Below are 17,242 nucleotides of genomic sequence, written 5' to 3'. Positions count from 1 at the left end.
TAGTAACCATAACTGTAGTAAACATGATATTTTGAGATATCACAATTACTTATTCGCGGTTTTAATGTATCGTCCTAAATTATAATATGACTTTTATTCTAGATTGACGCATGACGACTTCTAAGGACTTTTAGTATGTCTAACCGGAAATGGTACTACAGTGATCCGGATGCTAACGGAACGAGGCGGCCAGTGACCAATGAGCTGCTGTCGTTTGTTATTGTGCTGAAGAGGCGCTCGATGCTGGAGTGAATGAACAACGGACAGAAGATATAGTTAATTTATTTTTTATCGTCTTAATCTTGTGCCTAATTTCACTATGCCGTATGCCAACCAGCCCACAGTGAAAATCACGGAGCTGACGGACGAGAATGTGAAGTTTGTGATCGAGAACACGGATCTCGCGTGAGTGATGTGATCGTTTAGCGTTTTAAAGCAAGTGCATTATATTAATTACATCGAACTATATGTCGATTATTGCTGGCTTCACGTGCTATCGGAATTATCATTAAATACTAGTTCCGTAGTTAAATAATTGGACACGAACGTCAAAATCTGGTTGCAATGAGCTCGTAATGACGACTGCAGAAGTGGGAAGTAAGACATTTCCAAAAGCACGCGAAGGCAGTTTTTGTTATCACTAACAAAAATATAATATTTTTAAATGCCGCGGAGCAACATGTAAAAACTATGGTATATGTATCTGGCAAGAACCATACCAAGTACCATGATGTTATTGATTTGTGAGAATTATTCTAAATCATTAGAGCTGCACAAATCCCAAGATTTGATTTTCATATTTTGTATATTATTTTCATCAGGTATTACTGCAGTCTTCAGTGTCACATGATCCTTCAGAAATCATTCTATTATGCTGATTTGATACTCAGTTATTATCAATGTTGGAAACGGTTATATATAAAATGTTTGGATACTTTTTCAGGATTCATTGATGAATAAAAAAAATGAAAAAGAATAGCATTTATTCAAAATATATTTTTTTTCTTCTAAAAATAAAAATCTTTACTATCAATTTATCATACATGCTGAATAAAAGTATTAATTTCTTTCAACAACAAAAAAAGCAAGAAAAATATTACTGACCCCAAACGTTTGAAAGGTGGTGTATATTGCTTTCCAACATTGATAATAAATCAGCATATTAGAATGATTTCTGAAGGTTCATGTGACACAGAAGACTGGACTAATGGCTGATGTAAATTCAGCTTTCATCACAGAAATACATTTTATTTTATAGTATATTAAAATAAAAATGTCACAATATTACTGTATTTTTCTGTAGTTTTGATCAAATAAATGCGTGCTTGATGAGCTTAAGAGACTGCTTTCAAAAACATTAAAAGTAGTAATGTTTGCAAACTTTTGACTGGTAACGTATATGACAAACTTAAAACCATAAAGATAAAATATTGAATATTTTAACACTTCATTTAATATTTATTAAAAATGTTTATCATATGAAAATGCATATAAAAAGAGTGTATATATATATATACTCTTTGATCTCAAAATAAAATATTTTAAATGATTAAAATATTAAATATTTTTTATGTTAATGTTTAATGCTAGAAAATTAGAAAATCACTAAAAACATGGTTTAAACTGTTTAGTTTGACCTATACATAATCAAACAGACCTATAATGATCAACAATTTTTTGGAGGTTAAGCACCTTTCATTGACCTTTTTGGCTAACTTAAACTCATTCGTTGAAAAAGAAAAAAAGGGGAGCGCCTTTTCTACCCTTTCTGTTCATAGGAAGTACCTGTTACTGTTATATAAATATATATTGCTGTATTTTGTTTTTATTCAGGGTGGCGAACTCGATTCGTCGTGTGTTCATGTCAGAAGTTCCAACCATCGGTAAGGATCAAACCATCTCAGTCTTCTAGATGCTTTCATTTAGCCCTTCTAGATAGTTTTCATACAGATAAGTTCATGTAATAATATGTTTATTTGATTTAATTATGCACTTTGTCTTTTAAATCTGTTAATCTGATGTAATGTGCCTGTTTGCCAGCTATCGATTGGGTTCAGATCGATGCCAACTCCTCTGTGCTCCATGATGAGTTTATTGCTCACAGAGTGGGTGCGTATGTTTAAAATCTCTCCAAATCTTTCATTTCATTCTTCTTATAAGTGCGGCCTCTCAAAGTTATCATGCTCATCTTTTATAGGGTTAATTCCACTCACAAGTGATGACATTGTTGACAAGATGCAGTACTCCCGAGTAAGCATATCAAACTCTTAAATGCTGTCGCATCTGCATGATTATTAACTGTAGAGAAGTGGAACGTAACGTTTTGCTTTCTCTGGTTTCCCATTAGGACTGCACATGTGATGATTTCTGTCCGGAGTGTTCGGTTGAGCTCACGCTTGACGTAAGATGTACAGAGGATCAGACGCGACACGTAACCTCGCGAGATCTCCTGTCCAATAACCCCCGAGTCATCCCAGTATGTCTATGTTCTCCTCACAAACTCGCATCCAAACACTGTGCGTTTTCTGATGTGCTGTATCTTGTTCTTCAGGTAACATCCAGAAGTCGAGACAACGATCCCAATGACTACGTAGAGCAGGATGGTGGGTCAAACTTAATTCTCTTTCTAATTTTCTGTATAATCACTCGCATGTATTTGCATTCATCAATTGTTTTTTTTTCCCTTAGACATCCTGTTGGTGAAGCTGCGGAAGGGTCAGGAGCTGCGTCTCAGAGCATACGCTAAAAAGGGTTTCGGCAAGGAACACGCCAAATGGAATCCTACCGCAGGGGTGGCGTTTGAGTATGACCCAGACAATGCACTGAGACACACGGTGTACCCACTTCCACAGGAATGGTATGATTCTTCAACCCTCTACAGTGCTAATAAATCACTTGCATATGCCAAGGGTTTATGCTAAATAATGTCTATCATTAGCCATTGGCTAATTAATTGAAGATTTCACTCCCCAGTGTTTGAGTTAGAGGCTAAGTATAAGTTTAGCACAGTGTATTATGTTACATTTCATGTGTATGTAAAGGCAGGCGTCCCAAAACTTTTGGCAATATAGTGTATGTGTGTGTGTATATATATATATATATATATATATATATATATATATATATATATATATATATATATACACACATACACTATATTGTGTGTGTGTGTATGTTAGTGCTGTCAAATCAATTAATCACATCTAACACAAAAGTTTGTTTATATATATATATATATATATATATATATATATATATATATTAGGGGTGTAATGGTACACGTATTTGTACCGAACCGTTTCCGGTACAGGGCTTTCGGTACGGTGCACGTGGTTACCGAACGGTTTCCGAATGCAATCTTTAACAGTAAACAGTCGGCTTGTTTTACACCAGAACACACTTCAATCCGAGTTCCCACACGAACATATTAAGTATTCAGTCCATTTTATCACAAAATTCAAACGATAAATGCTGTTTTGACGCTCTTTAATGTGGTGTGACTGATCACAGATAACAGTTCATGAGGCTGCGTGACGCATTGAACGCAATCTTCTGTGAACGCGATCGATCATCTCTTCCTAAAAAATAAACATGAATGAACATCTGAAGGTGTGTTGAGGATACATTACAACTTACTGTCACGTATCATATGTGGTGTAATCGCTCAATCAGTGTTTCAACAGCGGAAAGACCTCAATATAACTGCTTGTAAACTAAACAGTCATAGCATCACATTTATCTCAGAAGTCATTCAGTGTCCACAGCTGTTAGTTCACTAGAGAAATCAACTCTTTCGCTAAATAAATGCGCTATATTAGCCTATATATCCATTATATTCTACTTAACCTGTTAGTGATGTCTTGAAAATGACAGTCACGGTGTATAAATGATTATATTTCAACAACGAATTGGAGAAAAACTATTTTAAAATTGGATTTAGAAGTTAATGCAAAAACTGCCTTATGTGAAGTTTACATGTTTGCGGACTATGTTATTTGAGTGTTGATTATTATACCTAAAAATAAATATCAACTGAATTTAGGCTAATAGTTTGGGTTCTGTTGTTAACCATTAATGTGCAATTAAGGGCTCCCTATATAGTTTACAGCAATATCTTCAATAAACTTTTAGTTACAATTTAATTCATTTAAGGACAGACACTTTTTTTTCAGTAAACCACTGTTTAATAAAAATAAATAAAAAGCAATTTTGTAAAACTGCTGTACTGAACCCGTACCAAACCATGACTTCAAAACCGAGGTACGTACCGAACCGTCAGTTTTGTGTACCATTACACCCCTAATATATATATATATATTTAAATGAACAAACTGAGAAAATCTACCAGCCATAAATGTTACTTACTGGTCATTTTATATCTTGCATTATTTTTTATTAATACATTATTAATACAGTATCATTATTAATATTATATTTGTATTAATATTTTATATATATATATATATATATATATATATGTGTGTGTGTGTGTGTGTGTCTGTTTCTTGTCAAGAAATTTAATTCTGTACCTTTTTTCGATTGTCAGGCCTAAAAGTGAATATTCAGAAATCGAAGAGGATGGAGTTCAAGCTCCATATGATCCTAATGGCAAGCCAGAAAGGTAAGGGAGTTTAAATTCATACATGCGTGCAATTTATTAATACAAAAAAAGACTAAATAACTGCCAGTGTTGGGTAAGTTACTCTAAAAATTAATTAATTACTTGTCAAATGACTCTCTACAAAAAGTGATTCAAGGACAACAGCTCTTTTAATTCTTTCAAATAAATAATATAAAACTACATTTATTATTTATTTATTATTAACTGACTAAAGTATTACAAATGTAAGAAGGATACATAACAACATGCATTTTAAAGTTAGACTTTAAATGATGTTAATTCCACTATTTTATTGTATAAATACACAGTATTTAGTTAAATTAAATCAGTAATCCCTCACTTTACTTTTTCAAGGGAAAAGTAATTAAATTACAGTAACTAGTTACACCCAACCCTGATAACTGCAATATTCTGTTTTATATTGTGAGGAATTGTGTTTGTTGCCTCAAAGCAATATTGTGATCGTATATATAAATAAATATAAATTAAAGGCAACACATTCCTCAAATTTCTCATATTATTCAAATAGTGTGTTTTTATTCAAAATCAGTCAATGTAATGGACATTGTATATGCATCATGTGCTTGCAAATTGAAGAACATTGTGCAATAGACAATAGAGTGCAATAGATGGAAAAAAAAAAAGCTATTTTTTTTTCATCTAGGTTCTATTACAACGTGGAGTCCTGCGGTTCACTTCGGCCGGAGACCATCGTCATGTCGGCTTTTGCTGTGCTTAAGAAGAAACTGAGTGATCTGCAGACACAGCTCAGCCACGAAATTCAAAGCGATGTGCTCACCATTAACTAAACTGCTTTTTTGGATCACGCTTTTGGGAAGATATATTTTTTCAGCTGTTATTTGTTTCTTTGCATGAAACCTGTTATGATGGAGAATTCTATGAATAATAAACCCATTAAAACATTGTGTAGTTTCATTCCATAAGTTGCACAATGTGGGGGGAAAAACGCTATGAACACCAGAGGGCAGGGTTTGTGTGAAAGATTTTTGAAGAGGCCATTCTGTTCATTAATACATGATTGAAACAGGAAAAGACAGCGTGTATGGTCATGACAAAGCATAGAACAGCATGCTGATAATGGGAACATTTTATTTCAAGCAAAACGAGCCCTGAAATGGATGTAACAAATTTACATAAAGCCTCCCCGAGACAAACTATGTAAACAAAACACATGGCTACGTGAGACAGATTGACAACAGATTGTGCAATCATATTTATTCGTCCCGTAAATTTTGGTTGTTTTAAATACATAAGTATCGAGGAATTTCGAGAAAAGTGCAGTCACAAAAAAATCTCTTTGATTTTAATCATGAATTCTTGTTTAGCACAAAATTACAGCAACATAGATCAAGTGAATGCATTCCTCACAAGAAGTGTGTGAGACAACTATGAACTCGTAGTCCGGCTGTAATTAGACAGGACCTCCTGTGTGTCTTCATATATAAAATGCGTTTCCAAAATCTGATTCTGCGTAGACAACGATTCAGTGCTGTCATTTTTGCCAGAAATATAAAGTGTCTGGTTTCAGATATCGTAAGGTGTGAAGGTGCGGTCACATTAGCGGTAGTTCAGCGGAATTTAGCGGGCAAAAAGGTTCATCAGTAGCGAAGTAGGAAACACTGCTCATACACGAGCACGAACGTTTTCGCCGTCACGCGAAAATCCAGAAGGCGCGGTTTTCGATTTCGCCCGCGAAATTTCGCGGAGCAACAGCACGTGACCGCATAGTAAGTTCCCTAACATAAGTGCTCGTTTTGTTTTTCGTCAAGTATACACACCACACAAATCTACATTTTAACTTCTTTCTTTAATTACATAGTCTAAAAGAAGCAGGTGACAGCCATTATCTCGTTATTTTCCATATCTTCTAATTCACTGAGACCTATGTATATGTAAATTTCATTTCATAATATGATATACTGTTCTGTGGAATACTGGCAAAGAAAGACCAAACAGTGTTCTTTAAATTTGTGTATTGCTTCTTAACTGATACCACATAGATTTTTGGCACACCACATATCAGAGTTAAATGTCATAAAAATGTCATAAATATTTCTATAAATCTTTAAAATACTGTGCTGTTTCCTAAAATAAGATATATAGAGATGATAACTCTAACTCCTCTAAGGTCGAGAGATAAGCAAACATATATATAATTTATTTCTGAATCTCTTCACTGCATACTTAAACGTCATCATAACTTTATTTCATTCACAGCCATTCTCAAAACCTGTCGCCTTTCCCTCAGTTCTGACGTTACCCACAGTGCTTTGAACTTAATACTGAAGGTGAAATGTGTAATGCTGGCTGTCCCTTCGTGTCTCTGATGTTTTTAATCACATTATCTCATTCTGATTCCATACCTGTGGGGTTTTATGGCGTTTCAAGTCAGATAAAATTGATGCATCTCTGAGAAACTCGTCTCTAACAACGGGAAAATCACAACTAAACCTTAGATGATCTAGAGATGTTGTGGTGTGTCAAATTGTAACACGGATAGGCACACATTGCAGTTACATGTTTAAATGAATAACGTACTAAACAAATCATAACTTCTCCCGATTGTTGAGCAAAGCAAAAGGATTGCAGGACATAAAATGAAAAGGACAAGTTTTGGTTAAACAGGAAAATGAGAATTTACACCTTGTGAACCCACTTAAAACGTGTTGTAGATGGTAGGTTTAGCTGGAAAAAAACCCATGCCCAAATCAAATTTCAATAAAAATTGAAGTAAATAAATACAACAATGTATCGATATGAAGTCCTGTATCAGTTACAATTGACGACATTGATATGTATAGATTAAGGAGGTTTCCGGTAGTTTTGTGGACGTTCCTTTTTACCACCCAACAATCAAATGATTTAGTGAATTCTCATTACACTCGAAAAAAGAGAGAAAGAAATAGATCAAAATAAATGAATGAAGAATTCACCACATACAAGCAGATACATACTGGCCCTTTCAGAGTGATTGTGTCAGCGTTCAACTCAAAGCTGTCAAATTTGACAAGCAAAATCTGTCAGATTCTACTTAAATTTGGTTCATTTCCATTCACCCATGAAACGAAACCTCGATATTTCAGTTTACAGATCTTGTGTGTTCTTGTGAAGGCCCATTATTCCAAATAAAACCCACTGGAAATGAATGATAGCAACAGCGCACCCTAGAGTCGACGGAAGGTAGAAATAAAATGTTAGTGGGAATGCCGTAGACCTCCTTACTGCATGGAAGACACCTAATAAGAAACCACAATTCAGAAAGACCAAAGAGAATTGTTGCTCATTCAGACAAACATCCAATGTTAGCATATTACAAGACTTGAAGATTCAAGATGGTGGAGAGACCTGCTGCTTGCTACGGTTACGTTTATTCGCACGTAGGGAGATTTGAACTCTGCGTTTTCAAGTGACCACGGCCCTTCTAGGACTGTCAGCGAATGAACTGAGGGACATCTAAATGCCCGCCGATCACATCTCAGAGATTCGTGTACCTCTTGGTCAGAGGTTTAGGAGGGGGGAAAAAGCAAGATATTTATTTCATAGGCAGCTGATACATAGACAAAGGTTCCCTTTTTTCCTGAAGAAATATTCTCTGTAGAATTGTCTTAGCAAATATAGAAAATGGATCCCCAGCTCTGCTGGTTTCAGTGCATTCAAAGGAGGCCAAAGTCCTTAAAAGCCAAAGGATAGTCAGCTCATGTTTGTAGTTTCCATACAGTGTGTTGGCTTCAATGTCCTCTCTGGTGCCGGAGCTCTTGGAACGGAAACGCGGGGAACCGTTTGTGCTTACGCGGATATTTCGAACGCTTGAGTTTCTTCAGGATGTGTCAGTTCCTAAAATCCACCAAAAGCATGATAGGACAACAAAGTATTCAAATTAGTGAACCGAAATAAGGGAAGAGGGAAAACGAAGCTTATGAACAAGATGCGTGGAGTCCTGATGAGGACGTCTCGCCCAGTCTCATCTGTCCAAGAGGACTTTCAGCGCCCGCTCGATGTTCATTCTGTGACCCACACGAGTCACCCCTAAGTCGATCAGATCCTCCTTTTGCAGGTTGGGCAGGTGGCTGCCCTCGATATCGTTGTCCATAAAGGCATCCCTGTGCTCGCCCAGGTTCAGGCTCTCAAGCCAGTCAGCCACGTCCTGCTTGCTCCACATGAGGACGGGTTTGGTGGCGAAGGGCTTGTTCGACGCTGCCTGGATGAGGGTGAGCGGGGAAGGGGAGCGGCTACGCCCCGTGCCTAGGCTGAGGGGTGGTGTGGGCAGGCCAAAGACATCCGTCATGGTGGGGGAAGTGGCCGAGGTCGGGAGGGAAGAGGCACAGCTGAGACCAGAGTCCGGCGGGGACATGATAGGGCTCGGGGTGTGGTGATGGGGAGGCAGGCTATCGGCCTGTCGGCACGGTGACGGGGCAGGCACGTTGGGGCCAGGCTGGGCAGTGAAGGTAACGGTGGTGTTCTGCTGTGTACCTGAGATGAGGGATACACCATCCTGATTTCTGCAAAGACACAAGGATAAAAGTGACTTGAGGGAGATTGTCAAACTATATTCCTAGTTTTGCATGTTGCTATGGTGTTCTGTGTGCTTACTGGTCCAAGTTAAAAGTCTGCATGTTATGGCTCATGTTTTGTCTGTTTTATTGTCCGCCAGATGAAAATCCAATAACAAAGAAAACTAATAGCACACCTCTCCTCAACAAACTGCATTATATAACTATGAGTGATAATATGAGTGATACTTCTGAGTAATAAAGCCTGGGGGGAAAAGGAAAAAACAAAAACATCATTACTAAACAAAATTGTATTCTATAAATCTGATACAACTACACATTTTGTCACATTAACGTTACATTTGTGGTGTACTATTTACTGTATTACAGTAATAAGAATTGTTTTGTGAGGAAAATGTGCTTTAATTATGCTGTTTTTTTCTATTAATTCGTTTTTTTGGGAGCAAACTATGACTTGGACTTTATTTAAAGACCAATGTGTATTGAAAGTATGAGCGTACTGTAGGTGGTTTAGCTTTAAGGAGGCTGTGAATGTGATGCTCTTTAGCAATGCTATGTCCTTGCCCAAGGTTTCTTCTTATACCCAAGGTGTGTTGGCCTACATTTGTTAAAGCAAACTTTTAAATTTGCATCTGATGTAGCACAACAAATAAAAAGCCAAAGACAGACTCGAGTAAAGAGTACTTGAACTACTCATACATCAATAATACTATACAGCGCGCAAGTTACACATCCAGCCCATAGCTTAAGATTAAAAATACCTCAGTTCAATGATACACATAACAAACATGCTAAACTTCCATACTAAAAACATCTATTTCTATTCATAGAGAAAAAGAAAACCATCTTTGTTCAGTGTGTGCTAAACATAGCGCTCTGCCTGGGCTACAAGTGCATTTTAGGGTCAGTTCTCTGGTCTGTAAATAACAACATCATTCAATAATGAATGAGACTTGGAACTCCATGTCGACGGCAAACCACTGCCTGTGCAATGTGGCAGCCATCGGCGTACATAACCTTTGCACACGTACATCAAGTAAATTGCTGATGTTTCGCAAAATGACACATAAGCTTCAAAACCTAATGAGCTTTCTCTGTAGGAATCATCAGTAAAAAAAATACTGAAGATAGCGGATGACACCAGAGAAATATTGATTAAAAATACTCTTCATTCAATAGTAAATACTAAAAGGAAATTATAAAATTGTCTAATGTTAAAAAACAGACAATATTTACCCAAAACATATACATATATATATTTTTATATGTGTATTATTGTTGGGAGTCGAAAATCCAAATAAGACACTTAAGAGGTTAAGAGATTTCAGTTACGATGCAGCCATAAAAAAACTGCCTATGTTGGCAGCAGACAGGAAGGCAGCTCAATAGATTTTATGAAAATGGGAACTCCTTATAACCCTAAATGTGTTTTTTTAATGAAATATAAAAGCCTTTAAGATATTTCATAAGAGAATCCAGAGATATCTTGTTGGAACAGTTTGGGTGATGTGACAACTAAGTAACAAATGGACCATGCTGTAAGAACACACACATACCTCCCCCCTCTGTGGTACGGCCTGTGTTCATCATCACACTGACGTTGCTCATCTCGTCCTCAAGGCTGTTCTCATTATTGGGTTGCTAGGCAACTCTTTCGTTCTCCAGCAGAGCACACACACTAATCTGAGAGCCTAAATGTAAGCCTGTGATACAAGAAGGAAAAGAGGGCATACCTTGTTCCGAAGTGAGTCCTGGATCCCGTTGGAGAGTCTAACGCTTCCCCTGACTTTGGTGCTTTGTCCTTGTTCACATGCTGCAGAACTGAATTGGCTTCAGGACCATGGGGGCCTTTCATCTCCGGAGGGTCACCCCACAGCTTTGAGGTTCGTTGTGTTGGGGTTTTCAAGGGTTCTGGTGGAATAGATCCAGGGGGCGGAGGTGGGACAGAGGAGGGCATTCTGAAAGAGCTCACGTTCTCCTCTGGCAAAGCATCCTTGTAAAGTGCATTGCTCTTGATGGCAGGTTTGGGTTTTGGTTTGGACAGGATCTGAGACCTGTCCACCAGAAAGGCTTGTCCATCTGCATAGACGGTGCACGTGTCCAGGGTCTCACCTCCTTCAGAAGACAAGGTGGAGATGCTGGACACAGTAGAGATGGTGCTGGTGGTCTCCAGTTGGGGGTCACCGCTGCTCCGGCTGTCTACCTCGATGCCTGAGTCAGTGATTTGTTCATAGGGCTCTAGTGGCCCTGGAGGGAAGCTGGGAGGTGTGCAGTTTGTAAGGACCGTTGGTCTTTTGATTTCGGAATTTCCACCACCTAATGGGGGATAGTAGGGAGCAAGAGTAGGACCTTTAGTACCATTTGCTTTCTGTTTGAGCAGTTCAGCTATAGACCCCACCTGGTCTTCGGGAATGTCAAAACTGTTGGCAAACTCTAGTGGGGGTGGGAGGGGTTCAGCAAACACAAACTCTTCATCGATGTCGACAGAGGCCAAGGGCGGTGGAGGGATGCCGAAGGGCAACTTGACAGGCTCATCCACTGAGCTAACAGTTATGATGGTCTTGCCATGTGGAGCAGCTGATAGCGCCTTGGGAGCTGGGGGGTTGGTGGGAGTTGGCTGGTTGGGGTCGCGAAGCTCCCCAGGGGTGTTGTCGGGACTCACTGCCTCGTCCCTGTCGCCCTCTGACAAGCTGTTATCCTCCGATTTTGCCCCATCTGTGGTGTGTACCATCAGCAGACCAGCTGATTTTTGCTGAGAAGTGTCCACAATGTCAATCAGCATGTTCTTCTTCTCCTCAGGCCTCTTCTCAGGCTTGCCCAGATCAAGCTGATACTTGGATTCTGTCTCATATTTGGACTCTGTCATCTGTCTCCGCAGAGCCCCTCGGGGACGGCCCATGGTAGCGGTACTTGAGAAGCCAACATCCACATTTGGTCTAAGCTTGGTGTCGATGAAAAGTGGTTTATTGAGATCAAGTTTGGATGGGTCACTCTTTAATGGAAGAGGCTGTGATTGCTCCCTCATGGCTCGGTCTCTAGCAGCTAACGCTAAAGCTAATGGTGAATTGGGGTCTAGTGGTTTGCCTGTTACCGGGTGAACGTAATTCCCACTTCCTGAGCTGTAGGTCTTATGAGCAGGTAGACTGATCGGGCTGTGTCCTGTACGAGTGCTCAACAGTTCCCTTACCATGGTGGGCTCAGGGCTGTTGAAGTCTGTCACATTGCCTCCACCTCTAGGGATGCTAAGTAGCGATGAGGGAGGTGCCATGAGCCTACGTAGCCGTTCATCACTGCTAAACATGCCCTCATCAATAGACTTGGAGTGTCTGAGACGTGGAGCCGGTGTTGGTGCCACATCCTCATCACCTGCATCTGTGGACCTAAAAGATGGGGAGTTGCGATGAGCATCAAGCCTCTTCTCCCTGTCTCTGACGGCACCGGCAATGGCAGCTGCAAAGGGACTGCCTGAATTTAAGCCATCTTCTGGACGCAGTTGCCCTGGGTGATCCGGTGTGGTCGTCTCAATTTCCATGCTACTCCCTTGACTGCTCTTACCGCTGCTGCTGGTGGAGGGCTCTTTGATTATTATTGTTGGAATCGGAATGGAGCAGGTTTTCTCAGGACTGTCTTCTACATTTGATTGTTTGACCAGCATTCCCTTCCTTCTGGCAGGCTTGTTGGGCACAAACAGTCCAGCTTGACCCATCTTGCCCACATCCGAATAAGGGTTCTCAGGGATTAGGGCACGGCGCATATGAAGACTCTGTTGGGCCGTTGGGCTGTGATTGTACCCCTCGGATTCATACTGCTCAGGACTGTCTCTGTAAAACACGCCCTGATCTCTCCACCCAGCAACTTCACCTCTGTCAGGGGCTGTGCTGTTTGCATTAGGACTCTGTGAAGTAAAGCCTGGTCTGATGGTGCCGTATCCTCGACCAGCTGGGACGGGAGCATTATTATGAGGTGGAGATGGAGGGGAGATAGCTGGTGGGGGTGGAATATCCTCTGATGTGTCAGGCATTGAAAGGCTTCTTGTAAATTTCAACATTGGAGGAGTAAGGAACTGCTTCTCTTCTTCAGTTACTCCTGCAAAGGAATAAAAGAAGAAAAATCAACAAGCCTGTGGGTGCAATCATCATCCAGAAACAATAAATATGACGCAACAAAGCAACTGTTACATCTTGAAAATACATCATATCAGTGAAAAAGCACCCAAAAAAAGAGTGGGCTGACCACTGAGTTTAAGAGCTGAAAGATTTTTTTTGAACAATATATCAAAATAAAGGACTGTGTAAAGATGTACTTCAGCAACAAAACAAAATGAAACAACCACACACCTATAGATGTTTGCCGCCGTATGGTTCCCTTTGGTATACCCAGGAAGGGGCCTCTAGGACTCCCTGGCAGTTGTGGCAAGTCTACTGCTGCATCCTGACTATTGCAGAGAGACTGCAAAAGACAGAATAAGGCTGACATGATAATAAGGACAAGCAGAATGCAGCACTTTTGCAGAGCATCCATTCGAACTAGGCTTCAAATAATATGTTGAAATGATTTCATTAAAAGAGACTAAGACAAAGAAATAAAAATAATGTCAAGCAGTGAAGCATACTCACAAGCCTGTGCATAACTACACTCTAATTTGAGCAGAAAAAAAAAATATATATAGCATGCATGGGCAATGGTCTTACCAGACTTGCAAAAATCAGTTATTGCAGTTGGGCTACAATACAATACAATTCTCAACAACGCCATGGGAGTACAGAACTCTAGAGGACATTAGGCAAGGCATGCTTACATTCATTTCAGGGCTGACAGCAAAACACTTGCTAGTTGGGCGTGGTTTGACTGCCGCCACCCTCACATCTGCGTTTGAGTTGTCCCATATAGGTTTCTGGGGGGGTACGACCTCATCCACTTTATCTGTAAGACAACAGCATCTCAAATTAGGAAGCAAGAAGCTACATTTAAAATAAACTCAGTATCAAATATTGCTAATTTCCTCTAACAGGATCCACAGAGCAAAGATCCGAACCGAGCAAGAGAGGCGACAGAAATAGGTACAACGACAATGGTCAAGGTCAAAGCCGTGCAAGCACTTCCTTTTCTGTTGGAGAAATCTTAGCACTTCTTTCAACGGCCACTGTGCAACATGCTAGCAGTTTTTGACAGCTCCCATGCATGGGATGATTACTTAGTTTGACTTGAAATACAATCCTCTTCTTCAGACCCTCATTATCTGAAAGCTGATCATCTACACAGAAATGGAGGAAAGGGAAATTCAGAGTCTGATTTCCTAGCATTAAAGTCATAAAGACTGAATCTGGTAAGTACACACACACACACACACACACACACACACACACACACACACACACACACACACACACACACACACACACACACACACACACACACACACACACACACACACACACACACACACACACACACACACACACACACACACACACACACAACCCCCTGTACACCAGCCATTAAAATGGTTTGTATCTGGATACTCCTTAACTAGATTTAATTTATACTTTACACTACTCTTTACATTTTTTAAAAATCAGTGATGACAACTCAAAAAGATTTGTCATGTTGACCGACAAAATGAAGGTATCGTGTTTCCCTCCATTCAAAACATACAACAGATGCTAATACGGATTAACAGAAAAACAAGAAAATACTGTTTAAAACACTCCAAGATTAAAAATCAGGAGAGATTGAAGTACACTGAGTGAAAAATCACAAGATTCCAGATTTGTTAATCAAATCAGGTGACCCAAGTGCATGACTGCAGTATTAGTTGTATTCTGATAATTATTGTAGTGCTGCATTATCATTATAATTTCATTATCTGCATAAATATGCGCATTATCATTTCCACCTTTATCGAAGATGGTCATAATTTGTCCCGGATTCAGTGGCTCAAATCACAATACGTTTTACACTTAGGTGCTATTTATGTGGTCAAGTGCTGGCCATACGAATGTGATCTGAAAACGCATGTTAATGTCAGGACTAAAGGGGGCCACAGTTACACCTCTTCATTCGGCATTATATGGATATATACACTCAGGCTTTACATTTAAAATCCCATCATAACCCTGAGGTGAAGCTTATTTGAAAAAGAATACTACCAAAACTGCCCATTCAGCACATTCTTTTTTATAAGCAAGGTCTTCATAAAACCTAAATATGGATTTAAAATGACTCTCTTTGATGAACACAATATGTACAAGGCTGTTTTAAGGACACAGCAGGAGAACTATGCAGCCAGCCATATTATATAAACATAAAACTAAGGCTTACAAGGGTTCAGAAAAGATTTCCTTCAAGAAGACAAAGGAGTCCATTCAGCAGTCTAAAGATGTTGTATCTGTGCATCAGTCACACAGCGTCATATTCCTGATCATTGCTCATTACAGTGGTGATAGCTTTACACTGAAAATATGGCATTACATTTTGCAGGTGGAATGTTTCTATATTAAACATATGCAGCATTATCTCCATGGCAACGTTGTTTCAGAGTGATTCAAAGCTGGAGTGGTCCCTCGTATGATAACAGTTAAAAAGTAGTTCTTTAAAGGGAGAAATTATCTTAAAATGTCCAGCTTTAGGATTTGATCTTTTCTGTGAGGAGTGAAATGGAGGCAGGATCCATTATATCAGTAGGAACAAGGACATGTATCTGAAGCCAGGTTTTGGCATGGGAAATTCATGGCTCTTGTTTTCTCAAGCGTATCCTTTTTATAATAGAAGGCAGGCTGTTGAATAATATATTCTTACATTGCACTTTTGAAGATCTAGGGGGTCAATAACTGAAGCTAAAGGCTTATGGAGCATTTTGCAGTGTAAACACATTTGGTCTGTTGTCACAGTAAGCAGTTTTCCATTCAACTGGTAAATTTTGATTATTGGAGAGAGAATAAAAATTATTTGCACATTTCTTTCACTGAATCATATCAAAAAAAGTTCAATTGTATGAGAAAAAAGAATTACTACTGTTGCTAAGCTGAGGTGACAAATATTTAAAGAGTGCTTAGGGAAAACTCACCCTTCTTTTTCCTCAAAGTGGCTTTAACATAAAAGAACAATTCAGCTTTATTCAAGTATAAAATTCAGAGATAATTTCCAGAAAACATGACGAGGAGAACCAACGTTTGGAATACACAGTATTCCTCCACATGGCATTGACCTGTGCATAATGTAATGCCATTTTAGACGGAAAGCAACAACAAATCCATGCAGTTAACTTTTCGACACTACACAAGACAAGTAGATTAGTATCCAATATAACAAAGTGACAAAAAAGAAGATTAATTCCCTGATTACACAATATAAACAAGAATTTAATACGCATGTAATACTGCTTACCCTTTGTGCCATTGTTCAATTACTAATAATTAAGACAGCATGACCCGTCAAACCCTAGATTTAGCTGTGGTCACCAGAATAAATCCTTGACAATCCAACAACAATCCGCTCAGGTGAAATCTGTTATGCTTTAACAATGAACGTGAAGGTAGTACTTTTTTTTCTTTAGTACGGAGTACGAACCACACATAAACTGACACACAATATCCATATAATCAAAAATCCATCTAAAAAAATACATATAACAAAGTCACATGCATGCCAGGGAAGCACAGCAGTACAATTTGTACATACATTTCGTAAAAAGAGTTTTGTAAATAATCATATCATACCTTTATCCACTTTTAGGTCAGCATGCAGGAAAACAAAACAACATCAAAGTTCATTTCATAATGAACGGTGGCTGTAGAACAACAAAAAGTGTCACAGGTTAAAAATACATTCTTAGGGGGGTTCACACAAGACATTTTTGCGTTTAAAAACAGCTAGACACAACTAGGGATGCACTGATACGTACTCGTACTCATTAAAACGCTACCAAAAACCGATACCACGCAGCGTGTGTAAAGTGTTTGTGTCCGGACAAAGAAACACATACAACAGAGCAAACAGAGAGCAGAATGAAGATATCAGAGAAGGATCTCTATGAAGTAAATATATCTAATTAACAGAATATTAAATACATAAAATATTCAAGCATAGC

General features: G+C 38.9%; 2 protein-coding genes across 2 annotated transcripts in view; one reads left to right on the top strand and one right to left on the bottom strand.

Annotated features, from left to right (window-relative positions):
* Window positions 1–159: 159 nt before the first annotated feature.
* On the top strand, window positions 160–5,544 carry polr2c (RNA polymerase II subunit C). The gene is made up of 9 exons (XM_079808734.1): window positions 160–405; window positions 1,834–1,883; window positions 2,041–2,109; window positions 2,198–2,250; window positions 2,348–2,476; window positions 2,552–2,603; window positions 2,689–2,857; window positions 4,547–4,621; window positions 5,286–5,544. Exons 1-9 carry the CDS (start codon window positions 320–322, stop codon window positions 5,428–5,430), a joined length of 828 nt encoding a protein of 275 aa, XP_079664860.1. The 5' UTR covers window positions 160–319; the 3' UTR covers window positions 5,431–5,544.
* A 168-nt stretch (window positions 5,545–5,712) lies between these two features.
* The window catches only part of shank2b (SH3 and multiple ankyrin repeat domains 2b), a 101,288-nt gene continuing 89,758 nt past the window's right edge, over window positions 5,713–17,242 (bottom strand). The window contains exons 13-16 of the mRNA XM_079808733.1: window positions 13,952–14,076; window positions 13,491–13,602; window positions 10,887–13,239; window positions 5,713–9,141 (exon numbers count right to left, since the gene is read on the bottom strand). Of these exons, the coding sequence (XP_079664859.1) occupies window positions 8,604–9,141; window positions 10,887–13,239; window positions 13,491–13,602; window positions 13,952–14,076 (3,128 nt within the window). The 3' untranslated portion in view covers window positions 5,713–8,603. The remainder of the gene's footprint in view (window positions 9,142–10,886; window positions 13,240–13,490; window positions 13,603–13,951; window positions 14,077–17,242) is intronic.

The sequence above is a fragment of the Gobio gobio genome (assembly GCF_949357685.1).
Source record: "Gobio gobio genome assembly, chromosome: 25".
Classification (NCBI taxonomy): domain Eukaryota; kingdom Metazoa; phylum Chordata; class Actinopteri; order Cypriniformes; family Gobionidae; genus Gobio; species Gobio gobio.
Note: the sequence above shows the minus strand (reverse complement) of the source record. Positions and strands in the feature narration are given on the sequence as shown.